The 17543-nt window shown below is 36.9% G+C and overlaps 3 protein-coding genes across 3 annotated transcripts; 1 reads left to right on the top strand and 2 right to left on the bottom strand.

Annotated features, from left to right (window-relative positions):
• Positions 1-1082: 1082 nt before the first annotated feature.
• Positions 1083-2780, top strand: LOC126108697 (uncharacterized). Its single transcript, XM_049914013.1, has 4 exons — positions 1083-1321; positions 1430-1564; positions 1666-1813; positions 1898-2780. The coding sequence occupies exons 1-4, from the start codon at positions 1146-1148 to the stop codon at positions 2669-2671; spliced, it is 1233 nt and encodes a 410-aa protein (XP_049769970.1). The 5' UTR covers positions 1083-1145; the 3' UTR covers positions 2672-2780.
• Positions 2781-7361: 4581 nt separating this feature from the next.
• LOC126108262 (formin-I-like) lies at positions 7362-8815 on the bottom strand. Its single transcript, XM_049913490.1, has 2 exons — positions 8789-8815; positions 7362-7850 (listed from the first exon to the last, which is right to left on the bottom strand). The coding sequence occupies exons 1-2, from the start codon at positions 8813-8815 to the stop codon at positions 7362-7364; spliced, it is 516 nt and encodes a 171-aa protein (XP_049769447.1).
• Positions 8816-15976: 7161 nt separating this feature from the next.
• Positions 15977-17105, bottom strand: LOC126108640 (uncharacterized). The gene is made up of 2 exons (XM_049913949.1): positions 16925-17105; positions 15977-16840 (listed from the first exon to the last, which is right to left on the bottom strand). Exons 1-2 carry the CDS (start codon positions 16979-16981, stop codon positions 16067-16069), a joined length of 831 nt encoding a protein of 276 aa, XP_049769906.1. The 5' UTR covers positions 16982-17105; the 3' UTR covers positions 15977-16066.
• Positions 17106-17543: the final 438 nt, after the last annotated feature.

Genomic DNA, 17543 nt, shown 5'->3' with positions numbered 1-17543 from the left:
GACTCTTTCCAATGTGTCAGTCGTTTTGTATTCCGTTCTTTGTGCCTTACGAACACGTCTGTACTAGTGGAGGAGTCACTTGTGTCCTGGAGGCAAAGTTTAATCATCCCCCACCTGAACGTCAATTCGGCATCGTGAGAATTCTGAGGGGCAACGATCGTCGTTCATTAAGTTACTGCCTCTGTTTGCACACACACATGCAAATATACCGCTATTGCCGTTGGAAACGATTAGAATAAATATCTGTTGACATCGTGTATCAGCTATGTGTGAGCATTACGGATGCATTTGGAGCCGCGGAGCAGAGGAGTTTTGGAAATGGAAAATATAATTACAAAATTCTGTGTGTTTCAGTTGTCGGCAAAGAAACTTAGGACGACTCACGACAGATACGCATAGGCAGTCCAGTTACGTTGGATTCCCCGAAAAATTCCAGCAATCTTAGACAAATAATGGTATACACGAGAACTGCGCAAGGGGAAGTGGCACCTCATCTAGGAATGGTCGCAAGTAAAAGTAGGCCGTCCTGCGAATGAGTTGGAAGCAAGCTCGCAAATGAGCGAGCCCGTGAAAGCGCAATAGAGAGCCAGAGCGGAAATTTTGCGTCAGTGATGGAATTACAGATGCAGTGCGAAAGGAAAGTGCGAAAAGGTGGTCTGAAACCATAAGAAAGAGACGACAAAAATTAATGTTGAAGAGCTATTCTGCAGCAGCGGGACACAGTAATATCCTTTGTCAGAGTACTGGTTCTTACCAGTGAATGTTACAAAGATTTAACTGAAAACTAAAACAAGGAAAAATTCCCGGGTTTTTCCCAGATCTCCCGGGTCGTATACACCCTGATTCAGTGTACAGTGAGGCCGTATTTTTCGGATAGGCAATACTTGCACTGCCCTCGTGCGCCACGGCGAAGTGAGCGTCCGGCAGGACTGCTTCCCCCCCCCCCCCCCCCCACCATTTCCGGCCCACCCCGGAGTTAAGCCCGTCTCACACGGAGCAAGGTTCGCCGCAAGTTTGCGAGATGGCGTGCATGCCTGCCAGCTTGCAGGGAAGGGAGCCGGCTATCTTCCATGCCGAAGCTCTCCCACGGTGCAAGGTCGGCAGCTAGTTGTGTTGAGATCGGCTGCGTGTTGTGTCGAACGAAGATGGCTGCTTCAGGTACAGATGTTCAGAGCAAACTGGCATTATTAGCTCTTTTGGTGCTAAACGATGCAGAAATACATGCTACTGAGAGAAGAAGAAAGAAAGAATGGACGAAAAACTGGATTAAGAGGAGAAACGCTGGGAAAGGTGTGCTCTCCATGCTTCATAAAGAGTTGAGGTTAGTTCGCATAACACCTACTTTTGTTTGAAAAGTATCACCATTTCATTACTGTTTGACTTTATAAATATACCAATAATGACTGTTATATACTACTTTATTTTATAGGATAGAAGATCGCACATCCTTTGCAAATTTTATTCGAATGGATGTATTGGTATTTGAAGAACTGCTTCGTATGGTTTCGCCTTTGATTCAGAAGAAAGACACGGTGATGCGTCAGGCAATTACGGCGCGGGAAAGGTAAGTGCATTATTATATGTTCGAAACGGAAAGTTCATTTTTATTTATAATCCATTGTAATTTTACGATCAATCTGAGACATGTTTAATATGCGTCTCTAGGCTTGCTGTCACACTGCGTTTCCTAGCGACCGGAAACACTTACAAAGATTTGGCCTATTCTACACGAATAGCGAACAACACGCTCTCCCGTATGATACCAGAGACTTTGACGGCCATAGCAAGCGTGTTAGGAGATAATGCTATACAGGTAAGCTCAAGATAAATGCTATAAGTATTTGCTACGATTTTCTACTTGGTACGGCACGACTGTGAAGTAAAATGTAATTTGCAGTGTCCACGTGATCCTGCCGAGTGGAAAGTAATAGAAGATGGGTTCCACAGCCTCTGGCAATTCCCGCATTGCATTGGAGCACTTGATGGGAAACATGTCAAGTTTAGGCCTCTGCGCTCTGATGGTTCATCATTCAGAAACTACAAAGGTCACGACAGCATAGTTCTTTTAGCTCTAGTAGATGCTAATTATAAATTTTTGTTTGTGGACATTGGCAGAAATGGAAGAATGAATGATGGTGCAATATTCAGAGAGAGTGCCTTGTTCATGAAACTCATGGATGGTTCATTAAATTTGCCACCAAAGTCTCCACTTCCAGGTAGTGACATCTGTGTTCCCTACATGTTTGTGGCAGATGATGCTTTTGCGTTAAAGGAAAATTTAATGAAACCATATCCTGAACGTGACATGACACCTGAAAAAAGAATTTTTAACTACAGAATTTGTAGAGCACGTAGAGTTGTGGAAAATGCCTTTGGCATAATGTCAAACAAATTCAGAATTTTGCTGCAGACTATTCCACTATCTGTTTCCAAAGTAGAGCTCATTACAAAAGTGTGTTGCTTGCTACATAATTTTGTACTTGCCAGAAACTCTCAAGGATATATCCCTCCAAATGTAGATGAATTACCATGTCTTCCTGGCATTGCTACTCAGGGTGCAAATCATAGTGCAGCCAGTGCAAGAGAAGTGAGACAACATCTGACATGGTATTTCAATACTGTTGGCAGAGTTCCATGGCAGGAAAGGTGTGTTCAGGAAGGTAACAGATAATGGTTTAATATGTTTCTGAGACATTACCTTATTCATTGTTTCATTTTCAGTCCTTTGGCATATTGACAGTGTGTGTGTGTGTGTGTGTGTGTGTGTGTGTGTGTGTGAGAGAGAGAGAGAGAGAGATAAATATAAATTTATATGTATCTAGAGAGAGAGAGAGATAAATATAAATTTATATGTATCTCAAGCAATGATTGGAACCTGTGCAAGACCTTGCAAAAATCTTATCTTATTTTGTATAACAGCTCCACAATTAATTACCTGGGACATGTAGAGAGCCACTATTATGAAATAATATTGTTCTTTGATGGTTATGAAGAAGGTATGGAAAGACCTACTAAACATTTATGTATCCCAAATTAACAGTTTTGGAAGACTGTATTTGTGGTAGTAAGGTACTGCACAATATTTTTTTCTGATTGATAGCACTTGGATGTATATGCTTATTTTTATTTTACTTATTTATTTATTTATTCATTCATCCAAGGATCATTTAACAATTATCTGGTATTTGTCACCATAATACAATGGAAAGACAAAGTTTGTAAATATACATATATGTGTACATATAAGTATGCTTTTGGGATAGAACAGCTGGTTGGTTGTGGCCTTGACACAACCTTGAGGAGGGGTAACATAAATCAGGATGGCCAAATAGGGCCGGCAACAACCTCTAAAATATGAGGTTACTATTCTAACAGTTGGATTGGCTCATCTGTTTAGCCCCTATTGTACAATGTTCTTTGATTTAAGTACTGTCTGTTCCAGATAACTTATAATACAAATGTGGTTTTACTGTTCACTTTTGGACACGGAACAGCATTTAGTGATAACTCTGGATCACAAATTTGCTGCTTTACACTGTGCTCTAACTTTAGTCTGCTTGGAAAACTGGCTCCACACTGGTAGACATACTTCTGTTCCCACCTCTGTCCTGAGTCTTCATCCCCTATCATTCACTTCAGATATTGGCACAGGATTACAGTATTTTACGGTGTCGGGATGATGATGTTATCCCATATTACTATTAACCGCTTCCATTAACACTGTATCAGTGATTCCCAACCTTTGTGAAACAATGTTTCTGCATGGAGTCAGATATTAGCTACTACCCATGCACATTAATTTTTGTTGCTACTACTTTTTGATAACCTCTTTTTTTATAGAATGATGGTGGTAGTCTCAGAACAACATGTTAAAATTGGTTCATTGTACTCCTGTTTGTAAGCCACTTCATCTTTTAGACTCCTTGCATTTGAAATACCAGTAACTAGAAGACACCACTTTGCTACTGTTCTGCGTGAGGACTTAATAATAATAATAATAATAATAATAATAATAATTTGTGTGGCACAATGGCAAAGTGCCTTTCTTTTGATGTGATGCCACTTCGGCAACTTGCATATTCCTAATCTAATACTTTTATCAAGATGGGACATGTCATTTTTGGCAGCTCCTCACATCACTGAAAGGGGAATGCTACACTAAAGGCAAACTGAAAATTTTCGTGGTCTGAACAGCCTTAAATTTTGCTTCCTGTTTTCAGGCACACTATCACCAGCCTCCTTTAGCAATGTAAGAACTATTACCTACTTTCTATTAATTTTGATTTATGTTTGAAACTGCAAAGAGAATAATGAAGCAATATATGGTTAAGAGAACTATGTACAACTCTGAGAATATATTTAGGCATTTATGAGGTCTCAATGTTATCATAGATGGCTGCTACAAGGTATGTGCATTTTTTTATCAGTTGCATAAAACTTTCTTAATCCGTATGCATGTATTCAAGAATATTGTCTATATTTCTATTCAGACAATAGATGTCTGTTTTTGTGTGAAAGAGATTTTCTGCTGTTCGTTTCTGTTTTTCTGTTCCAGATGCAGCTGCCGATACACCAACTACATGATAGGATTCACGTTCAAGAATGCTTGTGAAGTGTTCTGAAGAAAATACTGTTGCAGTTCGTGTGTCCATATTTAAAAAGTGTACAGAACAAAGCAGCCATGTAAAAAGACATTTTTTACTGTGTGTGTGTGTGTGTGTGTGTGTGTGTGTATTGAGCTAACTGCAGCCATTATATATGTTATGGGATTATTTGTTTATTAAGTAAATATCAAGCCATCCTGACTTGGGTTTTCGTGGTTTCCCCTTGTCGCTAAGGTGAATACCGGGATGATGTGTCTAAAATGCCACGGCCGACTTCATTCACATTATGTATTTCTCTGATACAGTTGTTAAATTTTAATAGGCAAATACAACGCATAAACAGAATTGGTTAAAAATGTTACTGCTTATTTTACTCCTGTTTCCTATCATGTTAAATTCCTATTGTAATTACTTATCATGCAGATGACTTGTATCTCTGTGTATTATTTAAATATCCCAGGATATTTTAACTGTATTCAATTTCTTAAATACAATTATATCATTAGATATCACAAGATTCCAGCTGCTATTATTTGTCACATAAGTACATGCTTCTTTTGGAATTCATACTATGATTGGCTACATATCTCAACTACTGCATTTATGGGTGATACTCTTGAAGTAATTTACCTACTCAGAGATTTAGAAATCCTTACTATCGAGTGGATTCAAAACAGCATATTTTAATTTGTTCTCATGAAACAGCCTGATCTAAATGTACAGTTAAGTGCAAAGCTTTCATGCAAGCTATGCTACTACATAGGCAAGTCTGCATAATGTTGTTACCAAATATCTCAAAGTACTTGGGTCATTTGCTTCAAATTTTTACACTGTCTAATGAACATCTGGATAGATAGGGGGTGGAGGTGTTACCAAAGTCTATAGCAAGATCTTTACCAATATGTTTTGTATTTTTATCTGATACTCTCATTCATATTGACATAGGCTATTTTTCCTCTTTTTTATAAATGTCTTAAGGTTTTCTGCATAAAGTTACTGCAAGAAAGAAATTGCTATGCTGTGAAAATGTACAGCTTAACCTATTCACACACTGTTTCAACCAACATAGTCCGGCATGTCTACCGTTATTCAAGTTGTTTCCCCTATCATAATTCTTCCTACTTATGTATAATCAAATTGTATACAAAATGTGCTGCTAAGTTTTCATCATAGCAATCATATTTACAGGAAAGAGGCCAGTTGCACTTGTGGGTTATGATTAGAAAACTTTGTAATCCTTTTCCTATGCAGATTAAAATTGTGAAATGTCATTGAAATTATTGTCCTCAAAAATTCAGTAGGAGAAGTCCTTAGAATACCCTGTATACTAGTTATCTCAATGGATGCACTTACTCATATTGAGACATTCCAATCAAGGCTCAGGATCATACAGTGGTAAGATAAGGATGGGGAGAGAGGGGTGCTAAAGATGTGTATCCAATTCCCACACATTTTACAATTGTCCAGCATTTCTGGGTTCGCTAGTATATAATTATGTTACAGGGATTTTACTTTACTCATTCCTTTCAGACAATGAGAAAGTTCTATTTCACTAAATGTCCTCTTTCCTGCATCAGTGTACTGTTTTACTTACTCTTTGAACTATTTTACAATTCTCCTTACTAGACATAGCTTATATTGTTTCTTTGGCAGTGTCTTATGTTGACTGCAATGTGGCCACTAGCAGAAATAGCCAAGGCTCTGCCTCGGCTAGTGGAACCCCATGGCAGTGAATGTAACAATATTAGCGGTTTAATTTCGAAATTGGTATTGATAATTGTTCTAGCTATTCTTAAACACCACTTTCTTATTGTGAAGATGCTGATACTTCATGAACAAAGGTTTCTTTGATTTCTTAGTATTGCATTTAATTTACCTTCCTGGAAAATTGCTTTCAAAACTGAAAAAATGGTTTAATATGAAATATGTTGGTAGTACAGCTAGCATTAGGATTATTAGAAACTTCACGAGTCAACACTACAGCTTTCTTTATCTACTTTTCCCTTTTTGCATCTGTCATTAGACTTTTACCATTAAATGTTTGAGAGTGCATTTACTGTTGTTAAAGTTGCTGTTCAGCTCCATGAGGATATGCACATAAATCATAAAAATGATCTTGCTAAACAACTGATTTCTGATTCAATTAGCAGAAATATTACCTTTAAATTTGAAGCTTCATTTCCATGTTAAGTGGAGTAAGTGGACAAAGGACCTTATAACACTTCTCGCATTTGTTTCTCGTTACCCTTAAAACAGACTTCTCAAAGCAGTTCAACAAAGCATTGTAAACATATGTATAAATTAAATCTCAGAAGAACTATACAAAAATCTACATCAATCCACCTCAATAGAATTTATGTCATTAGTAGAAGATTAATTATTTGTAACTAGTCATAACATTGCTGAAAAAAGGCTGAAATTTGTTTTTCAGAGACAATTAAATGTTCTCTCTTAAGCCTTTCATAAAATTTCAGGTTTGAGATAAATAGAAGTCTTACAGCAGGGAAAAAACGTTTATTTTATCAATATTTCATATGGCAGTGGAATGATGGGCTATAAGTAAATGACATCAATGAAGTAATGGAATGACAATTTTGTAATTCAATGACTGGCATCTTTCTTTACTGTATGTTGCCCAACAAATAAAGATATTGTTGGCCAAGTTGTTAGTGGAAATTAAAGGGAACTTGGAAGAAAGGAATAAAGTAAATAATTTTAAATACCATTTATTTTCTGTACATCATGAAAATCACAAACTTACACAATTTCACTTTCACTCGAGTTCTGCATTTGTATCTGTAGATCTTTTAGTTTTGCTTCCGTTGTTACATTGACAAGATCTCTTATTAACTGCATTCTGATTTCATTGCTCTTGATTTCTTTTGCAAGGTTACCAATGAATATCATGCAGCTGTCCATTGTTAGTTCTGCCGAGGGTTGTTGGCGGCCTTGGGTGGCACATATTTTATTGGCTATTACCTCAACAGCACTCATGTACCCATCACCAGGCCTCTTTCTTCTTCCATCCCTGCTTTGAGTGGCATGGGTAGGTGGTGGTGGTGGTGGTGGTGGTGGTGGTGGTGGTGGTGGTGGTGATGCTGTTGTTGTTGCTGGTGCTGCTGCTTCTTCACATTGTTCCCCAATGCATACACCATCCAGCACATCCACATCAAGACTATAACAGCCTTCGATGTTTTGATGTGGTGATGGTTGTACATCCACAATTTGAGAAGAGAGACTGCATGTCTGTAAATTGAAAAACGTTCTGAAATTTATTGTAATACTATAACTGAATGAAATGCATAACATACCAATGAACAGTTGAGCATACTGAAGTTTTGTAAATAATGTAAGAGACAGTTACTACATAAGGGGTAACTTCTATTTAAATTACATTTTGTTATTATAAAAGTGGGGGGGTGGTGTGGGGTGTTCTTTGCCCCAATTTCAGGGAAACTGAGGCAACTTTTTCCCTCTGACAAATTTGATCAAAATAGCTCCACAATATTTTCATTGCTGTCTTTCACACCTGAAGCAACTTGGGATGAATCTTAACACATTGAAAGGAATACTGTTTAAGAGATTAGTGTTATTACAGTGGGTATGAATGCAAACAAAAGCCAAGAGCACACCAATATGCAAATTACAATACACACAAAATCTGAAAGAATTCCAGTAATCCATAACAAATGGAACATTTGCTAAAAAGTCACAAAATGCTTCTGAATCAGTAAAAGGTACTAGTAAACAACCTGATAGAAGGAAGAAACCAGGCAGTGCTTGATTGTTCTAGTGATGGAGACATATCATAATAACAAATTGCAGATGAGGAAATTCAGATGAAGACTGGGAATCATACAGAAGAAATAAAACCATATCAAAACCACAGAGAAAACTGACACCTATCCACAAGCAAATTAGGCCTAATCCACACTAGGGCTACTTTGCTCCAGTTTTTAAAAGGTTAAAAAATTTAAAAAATAATCCCTTCAGGGTTTACTATGGTTCTTAAATAGCTTCAAACAGAATAACCTCATTTTCAAAAGTAATTTTACAAAACTACTACCCACTACATGATTTTGTATGAATAACTACGACAGTGGAGCACAGTATTCTAATTGCATTTGTAATGTGTCTAAGACCCATGAAATTCAGTTTTTGTCTTAAGTAAATAGGTAACTTACCTCTTCACTTTCATTATCCTCAGTCATGGAATGTTGAGTGAGGCCTATGGCTGTGCTTTTACGAGGCAAGTAATGATCCGCCAAAAACATTAACTTCTCGTAATACCATAAAGATGGTTTGTATATCTGAAAAATTGTAAGTTCATATTAACTTAGTAAAATGTACGTGGGAAAGCTACATCGTAATCCATTATCATTCAAGATTATGTGCTTTCAAAAATCGGGTGAATATTCAGTGTGATACTTCTAGGAAATAGTATTAAATGTGTCCGATTTTTGCAAGTAGTAGGTTTCTACATTCAACACAAAATTCATAGTTTTGTACTTACGTCGTTCATCCCAGCGCCACTGCTTATCGTTGATTTCACTTTGGCGTGCTCCACTTTGAATTGAGTTCGTAGATTGTGCATTTTGTTGTAGCACTCCTTGCTCGTCGTGTATTGTCGAACAACACACACGGCACTTGCAACTCTTTCGAGTGCTTCTGCACGCAAGTGTTTATTGTAATAATTTGCGCTTTTTACGGCGTACAGACACCGTTCTTCCCTATACGCACATATCAAACTTTCAATTGCTTCCTTGGACCACTGCGGTGCCATTATTTAATAATTATAATAATAATAACTTCGTACCGCACCTCACAACAACAGAAAAGCAACTACGAACAAAGGCTTCCAGCTCAAGCTTTCCGCGTCTGACGTCACAAACGAAACGTCTCACGATTGGCCAACGCAGGTAGCATGCAGGGAACCTTGCAAGAAAAATAGCACCGGACCCATCCTGGAAATCTTACAAGGTACCCAGCAAGGTAGCCCGCTAGCAGACGACGGAGCCCGCAAGGCAGCCGCCGCGCGAGCCAGCAAGGAAACTTGCAGCGAATCTTGCTCCGTGTGAGACGGGCTTAATACTATTTCCTAGAAGTATCACACTGAATATTCACCCGATTTTTGAAAGCACATAATCTTGAATGATAATGGATTACGATGTAGCTTTCCCACGTACATTTTACTAAGTTAATATGAACTTACAATTTTTCAGATATACAAACCATCTTTATGGTATTACGAGAAGTTAATGTTTTTGGCGGATCATTACTTGCCTCGTAAAAGCACAGCCATAGGCCTCACTCAACATTCCATGACTGAGGATAATGAAAGTGAAGAGGTAAGTTACCTATTTACTTAAGACAAAAACTGAATTTCATGGGTGTTAGACACATTACATATGCAATTAGAATACTGTGCTCCACTGTCGTAGTTATTCATACAAAATCATGTAGTGGGTAGTAGTTTTGTAAAATTACTTTTGAAAATGAGGTTATTCTGTTTGAAGCTATTTAAGAACCATAGTAAACCCTGAAGGGATTATTTTTTAAATTTTTTAACCTTTTAAAAACTGGAGCAAAGTAGCCCTAGTGTGGATTAGGCCTAATTTGCTTGTGGATAGGTGTCAGTTTTCTCTGTGGTTTTGATATGGTTTTATTTCTTCTGTATGATTCCCAGTCTTCATCTGAATTTCCTCATCTGCAATTTGTTATTATGATATGTCTCCATCACTAGAACAATCAAGCACTGCCTGGTTTCTTCCTTCTATCAGGTTGTTTACTAGTACCTTTTACTGATTCAGAAGCATTTTGTGACTTTTTAGCAAATGTTCCATTTGTTATGGATTACTGGAATTCTTTCAGATTTTGTGTGTATTGTAATTTGCATATTGGTGTGCTCTTGGCTTTTGTTTGCATTCATACCCACTGTAATAACACTAATCTCTTAAACAGTATTCCTTTCAATGTGTTAAGATTCATCCCAAGTTGCTTCAGGTGTGAAAGACAGCAATGAAAATATTGTGGAGCTATTTTGATCAAATTTGTCAGAGGGAAAAAGTTGCCTCAGTTTCCCTGAAATTGGGGCAAAGAACACCCCACACCACCCCCCCACTTTTATAATAACAAAATGTAATTTAAATAGAAGTTACCCCTTATGTAGTAACTGTCTCTTACATTATTTACAAAACTTCAGTATGCTCAACTGTTCATTGGTATGTTATGCATTTCATTCAGTTATAGTATTACAATAAATTTCAGAACGTTTTTCAATTTACAGACATGCAGTCTCTCTTCTCAAATTGTGGATGTACAACCATCACCACATCAAAACATCGAAGGCTGTTATAGTCTTGATGTGGATGTGCTGGATGGTGTATGCATTGGGGAACAATGTGAAGAAGCAGCAGCACCAGCAACAACAACAGCATCACCACCACCACCACCACCACCACCACCACCACCACCACCACCTACCCATGCCACTCAAAGCAGGGATGGAAGAAGAAAGAGGCCTGGTGATGGGTACATGAGTGCTGTTGAGGTAATAGCCAATAAAATATGTGCCACCCAAGGCCGCCAACAACCCTCGGCAGAACTAACAATGGACAGCTGCATGATATTCATTGGTAACCTTGCAAAAGAAATCAAGAGCAATGAAATCAGAATGCAGTTAATAAGAGATCTTGTCAATGTAACAACGGAAGCAAAACTAAAAGATCTACAGATACAAATGCAGAACTCGAGTGAAAGTGAAATTGTGTAAGTTTGTGATTTTCATGATGTACAGAAAATAAATGGTATTTAAAATTATTTACTTTATTCCTTTCTTCCAAGTTCCCTTTAATTTCCACTAACATCTTGGCCAACAATATCTTTATTTGTTGGGCAACATACAGTAAAGAAAGATGCCAGTCATTGAATTACAAAATTGTCATTCCATTACTTCATTGATGTCATTTACTTATAGCCCATCATTCCACTGCCATATGAAATATTGATAAAATAAACGTTTTTTCCCTGCTGTAAGACTTCTATTTATCTCAAACCTGAAATTTTATGAAAGGCTTAAGAGAGAACATTTAATTGTCTCTGAAAAACAAATTTCAGCCTTTTTTCAGCAATGTTATGACTAGTTACAAATAATTAATCTTCTACTAATGACATAAATTCTATTGAGGTGGATTGATGTAGATTTTTGTATAGTTCTTCTGAGATTTAATTTATACATATGTTTACAATGCTTTGTTGAACTGCTTTGAGAAGTCTGTTTTAAGGGTAACGAGAAACAAATGCGAGAAGTGTTATAAGGTCCTTTGTCCACTTACTCCACTTAACATGAAAATGAAGCTTCAAATTTAAAGGTAATATTTCTGCTAATTGAATCAGAAATCAGTTGTTTAGCAAGATCATTTTTATGATTTATGTGCATATCCTCATGGAGCTGAACAGCAACTTTAACAACAGTAAATGCACTCTCAAACATTTAATGGTAAAAGTCTAATGACAGATGCAAAAAGGGAAAAGTAGATAAAGAAAGCTGTAGTGTTGACTCGTGAAGTTTCTAATAATCCTAATGCTAGCTGTACTACCAACATATTTCATATTAAACCATTTTTTCAGTTTTGAAAGCAATTTTCCAGGAAGGTAAATTAAATGCAATACTAAGAAATCAAAGAAACCTTTGTTCATGAAGTATCAGCATCTTCACAATAAGAAAGTGGTGTTTAAGAATAGCTAGAACAATTATCAATACCAATTTCGAAATTAAACCGCTAATATTGTTACATTCACTGCCATGGGGTTCCACTAGCCGAGGCAGAGCCTTGGCTATTTCTGCTAGTGGCCACATTGCAGTCAACATAAGACACTGCCAAAGAAACAATATAAGCTATGTCTAGTAAGGAGAATTGTAAAATAGTTCAAAGAGTAAGTAAAACAGTACACTGATGCAGGAAAGAGGACATTTAGTGAAATAGAACTTTCTCATTGTCTGAAAGGAATGAGTAAAGTAAAATCCCTGTAACATAATTATATACTAGCGAACCCAGAAATGCTGGACAATTGTAAAATGTGTGGGAATTGGATACACATCTTTAGCACCCCTCTCTCCCCATCCTTATCTTACCACTGTATGATCCTGAGCCTTGATTGGAATGTCTCAATATGAGTAAGTGCATCCATTGAGATAACTAGTATACAGGGTATTCTAAAGACTTCTCCTACTGAATTTTTGAGGACAATAATTTCAATGACATTTCACAATTTTAATCTGCATAGGAAAAGGATTACAAAGTTTTCTAATCATAACCCACAAGTGCAACTGGCCTCTTTCCTGTAAATATGATTGCTATGATGAAAACTTAGCAGCACATTTTGTATACAATTTGATTATACATAAGTAGGAAGAATTATGATAGGGGAAACAACTTGAATAACGGTAGACATGCCGGACTATGTTGGTTGAAACAGTGTGTGAATAGGTTAAGCTGTACATTTTCACAGCATAGCAATTTCTTTCTTGCAGTAACTTTATGCAGAAAACCTTAAGACATTTATAAAAAAGAGGAAAAATAGCCTATGTCAATATGAATGAGAGTATCAGATAAAAATACAAAACATATTGGTAAAGATCTTGCTATAGACTTTGGTAACACCCCCACCCCCTATCTATCCAGATGTTCATTAGACAGTGTAAAAATTTGAAGCAAATGACCCAAGTACTTTGAGATATTTGGTAACAACATTATGCAGACTTGCCTATGTAGTAGCATAGCTTGCATGAAAGCTTTGCACTTAACTGTACATTTAGATCAGGCTGTTTCATGAGAACAAATTAAAATATGCTGTTTTGAATCCACTCGATAGTAAGGATTTCTAAATCTCTGAGTAGGTAAATTACTTCAAGAGTATCACCCATAAATGCAGTAGTTGAGATATGTAGCCAATCATAGTATGAATTCCAAAAGAAGCATGTACTTATGTGACAAATAATAGCAGCTGGAATCTTGTGATATCTAATGATATAATTGTATTTAAGAAATTGAATACAGTTAAAATATCCTGGGATATTTAAATAATACACAGAGATACAAGTCATCTGCATGATAAGTAATTACAATAGGAATTTAACATGATAGGAAACAGGAGTAAAATAAGCAGTAACATTTTTAACCAATTCTGTTTATGCGTTGTATTTGCCTATTAAAATTTAACAACTGTATCAGAGAAATACATAATGTGAATGAAGTCGGCCGTGGCATTTTAGACACATCATCCCGGTATTCACCTTAGCGACAAGGGGAAACCACGAAAACCCAAGTCAGGATGGCTTGATATTTACTTAATAAACAAATAATCCCATAACATATATAATGGCTGCAGTTAGCTCAATACACACACACACACACACACACACACACACAGTAAAAAATGTCTTTTTACATGGCTGCTTTGTTCTGTACACTTTTTAAATATGGACACACGAACTGCAACAGTATTTTCTTCAGAACACTTCACAAGCATTCTTGAACGTGAATCCTATCATGTAGTTGGTGTATCGGCAGCTGCATCTGGAACAGAAAAACAGAAACGAACAGCAGAAAATCTCTTTCACACAAAAACAGACATCTATTGTCTGAATAGAAATATAGACAATATTCTTGAATACATGCATACGGATTAAGAAAGTTTTATGCAACTGATAAAAAAATGCACATACCTTGTAGCAGCCATCTATGATAACATTGAGACCTCATAAATGCCTAAATATATTCTCAGAGTTGTACATAGTTCTCTTAACCATATATTGCTTCATTATTCTCTTTGCAGTTTCAAACATAAATCAAAATTAATAGAAAGTAGGTAATAGTTCTTACATTGCTAAAGGAGGCTGGTGATAGTGTGCCTGAAAACAGGAAGCAAAATTTAAGGCTGTTCAGACCACGAAAATTTTCAGTTTGCCTTTAGTGTAGCATTCCCCTTTCAGTGATGTGAGGAGCTGCCAAAAATGACATGTCCCATCTTGATAAAAGTATTAGATTAGGAATATGCAAGTTGCCGAAGTGGCATCACATCAAAAGAAAGGCACTTTGCCATTGTGCCACACAAATTATTATTATTATTATTATTATTATTATTATTAAGTCCTCACGCAGAACAGTAGCAAAGTGGTGTCTTCTAGTTACTGGTATTTCAAATGCAAGGAGTCTAAAAGATGAAGTGGCTTACAAACAGGAGTACAATGAACCAATTTTAACATGTTGTTCTGAGACTACCACCATCATTCTATAAAAAAAGAGGTTATCAAAAAGTAGTAGCAACAAAAATTAATGTGCATGGGTAGTAGCTAATATCTGACTCCATGCAGAAACATTGTTTCACAAAGGTTGGGAATCACTGATACAGTGTTAATGGAAGCGGTTAATAGTAATATGGGATAACATCATCATCCCGACACCGTAAAATACTGTAATCCTGTGCCAATATCTGAAGTGAATGATAGGGGATGAAGACTCAGGACAGAGGTGGGAACAGAAGTATGTCTACCAGTGTGGAGCCAGTTTTCCAAGCAGACTAAAGTTAGAGCACAGTGTAAAGCAGCAAATTTGTGATCCAGAGTTATCACTAAATGCTGTTCCGTGTCCAAAAGTGAACAGTAAAACCACATTTGTATTATAAGTTATCTGGAACAGACAGTACTTAAATCAAAGAACATTGTACAATAGGGGCTAAACAGATGAGCCAATCCAACTGTTAGAATAGTAACCTCATATTTTAGAGGTTGTTGCCGGCCCTATTTGGCCATCCTGATTTATGTTACCCCTCCTCAAGGTTGTGTCAAGGCCACAACCAACCAGCTGTTCTATCCCAAAAGCATACTTATATGTACACATATATGTATATTTACAAACTTTGTCTTTCCATTGTATTATGGTGACAAATACCAGATAATTGTTAAATGATCCTTGGATGAATGAATAAATAAATAAATAAGTAAAATAAAAATAAGCATATACATCCAAGTGCTATCAATCAGAAAAAAATATTGTGCAGTACCTTACTACCACAAATACAGTCTTCCAAAACTGTTAATTTGGGATACATAAATGTTTAGTAGGTCTTTCCATACCTTCTTCATAACCATCAAAGAACAATATTATTTCATAATAGTGGCTCTCTACATGTCCCAGGTAATTAATTGTGGAGCTGTTATACAAAATAAGATAAGATTTTTGCAAGGTCTTGCACAGGTTCCAATCATTGCTTGAGATACATATAAATTTATATTTATCTCTCTCTCTCTCTAGATACATATAAATTTATATTTATCTCTCTCTCTCTCTCTCTCACACACACACACACACACACACACACACACACACACACTGTCAATATGCCAAAGGACTGAAAATGAAACAATGAATAAGGTAATGTCTCAGAAACATATTAAACCATTATCTGTTACCTTCCTGAACACACCTTTCCTGCCATGGAACTCTGCCAACAGTATTGAAATACCATGTCAGATGTTGTCTCACTTCTCTTGCACTGGCTGCACTATGATTTGCACCCTGAGTAGCAATGCCAGGAAGACATGGTAATTCATCTACATTTGGAGGGATATATCCTTGAGAGTTTCTGGCAAGTACAAAATTATGTAGCAAGCAACACACTTTTGTAATGAGCTCTACTTTGGAAACAGATAGTGGAATAGTCTGCAGCAAAATTCTGAATTTGTTTGACATTATGCCAAAGGCATTTTCCACAACTCTACGTGCTCTACAAATTCTGTAGTTAAAAATTCTTTTTTCAGGTGTCATGTCACGTTCAGGATATGGTTTCATTAAATTTTCCTTTAACGCAAAAGCATCATCTGCCACAAACATGTAGGGAACACAGATGTCACTACCTGGAAGTGGAGACTTTGGTGGCAAATTTAATGAACCATCCATGAGTTTCATGAACAAGGCACTCTCTCTGAATATTGCACCATCATTCATTCTTCCATTTCTGCCAATGTCCACAAACAAAAATTTATAATTAGCATCTACTAGAGCTAAAAGAACTATGCTGTCGTGACCTTTGTAGTTTCTGAATGATGAACCATCAGAGCGCAGAGGCCTAAACTTGACATGTTTCCCATCAAGTGCTCCAATGCAATGCGGGAATTGCCAGAGGCTGTGGAACCCATCTTCTATTACTTTCCACTCGGCAGGATCACGTGGACACTGCAAATTACATTTTACTTCACAGTCGTGCCGTACCAAGTAGAAAATCGTAGCAAATACTTATAGCATTTATCTTGAGCTTACCTGTATAGCATTATCTCCTAACACGCTTGCTATGGCCGTCAAAGTCTCTGGTATCATACGGGAGAGCGTGTTGTTCGCTATTCGTGTAGAATAGGCCAAATCTTTGTAAGTGTTTCCGGTCGCTAGGAAACGCAGTGTGACAGCAAGCCTAGAGACGCATATTAAACATGTCTCAGATTGATCGTAAAATTACAATGGATTATAAATAAAAATGAACTTTCCGTTTCGAATATATAATAATGCACTTACCTTTCCCGGGCCGTAATTGCCTGACGCATCACCGTGTCTTTCTTCTGAATCAAAGGCGAAACCATACGAAGCAGTTCTTCAAATACCAATACATCCATTCGAATAAAATTTGCAAAGGATGTGCGATCTTCTATCCTATAAAATAAAGTAGTATATAACAGTCATTATTGGTATATTTATAAAGTCAAACAGTAATGAAATGGTGATACTTTTCAAACAAAAGTAGGTGTTATGCGAACTAACCTCAACTCTTTATGAAGCATGGAGAGCACACCTTTCCCAGCGTTTCTCCTCTTAATCCAGTTTTTCGTCCATTCTTTCTTTCTTCTTCTCTCAGTAGCATGTATTTCTGCATCGTTTAGCACCAAAA

The sequence above is a fragment of the Schistocerca cancellata genome, chromosome 11 (assembly GCF_023864275.1).
Source record: "Schistocerca cancellata isolate TAMUIC-IGC-003103 chromosome 11, iqSchCanc2.1, whole genome shotgun sequence".
NCBI lineage: Eukaryota > Metazoa > Arthropoda > Insecta > Orthoptera > Acrididae > Schistocerca > Schistocerca cancellata.
The sequence above is the reverse complement of the archived record's forward strand: the minus strand, read 5'-3'. Positions and strand labels throughout refer to the sequence as shown.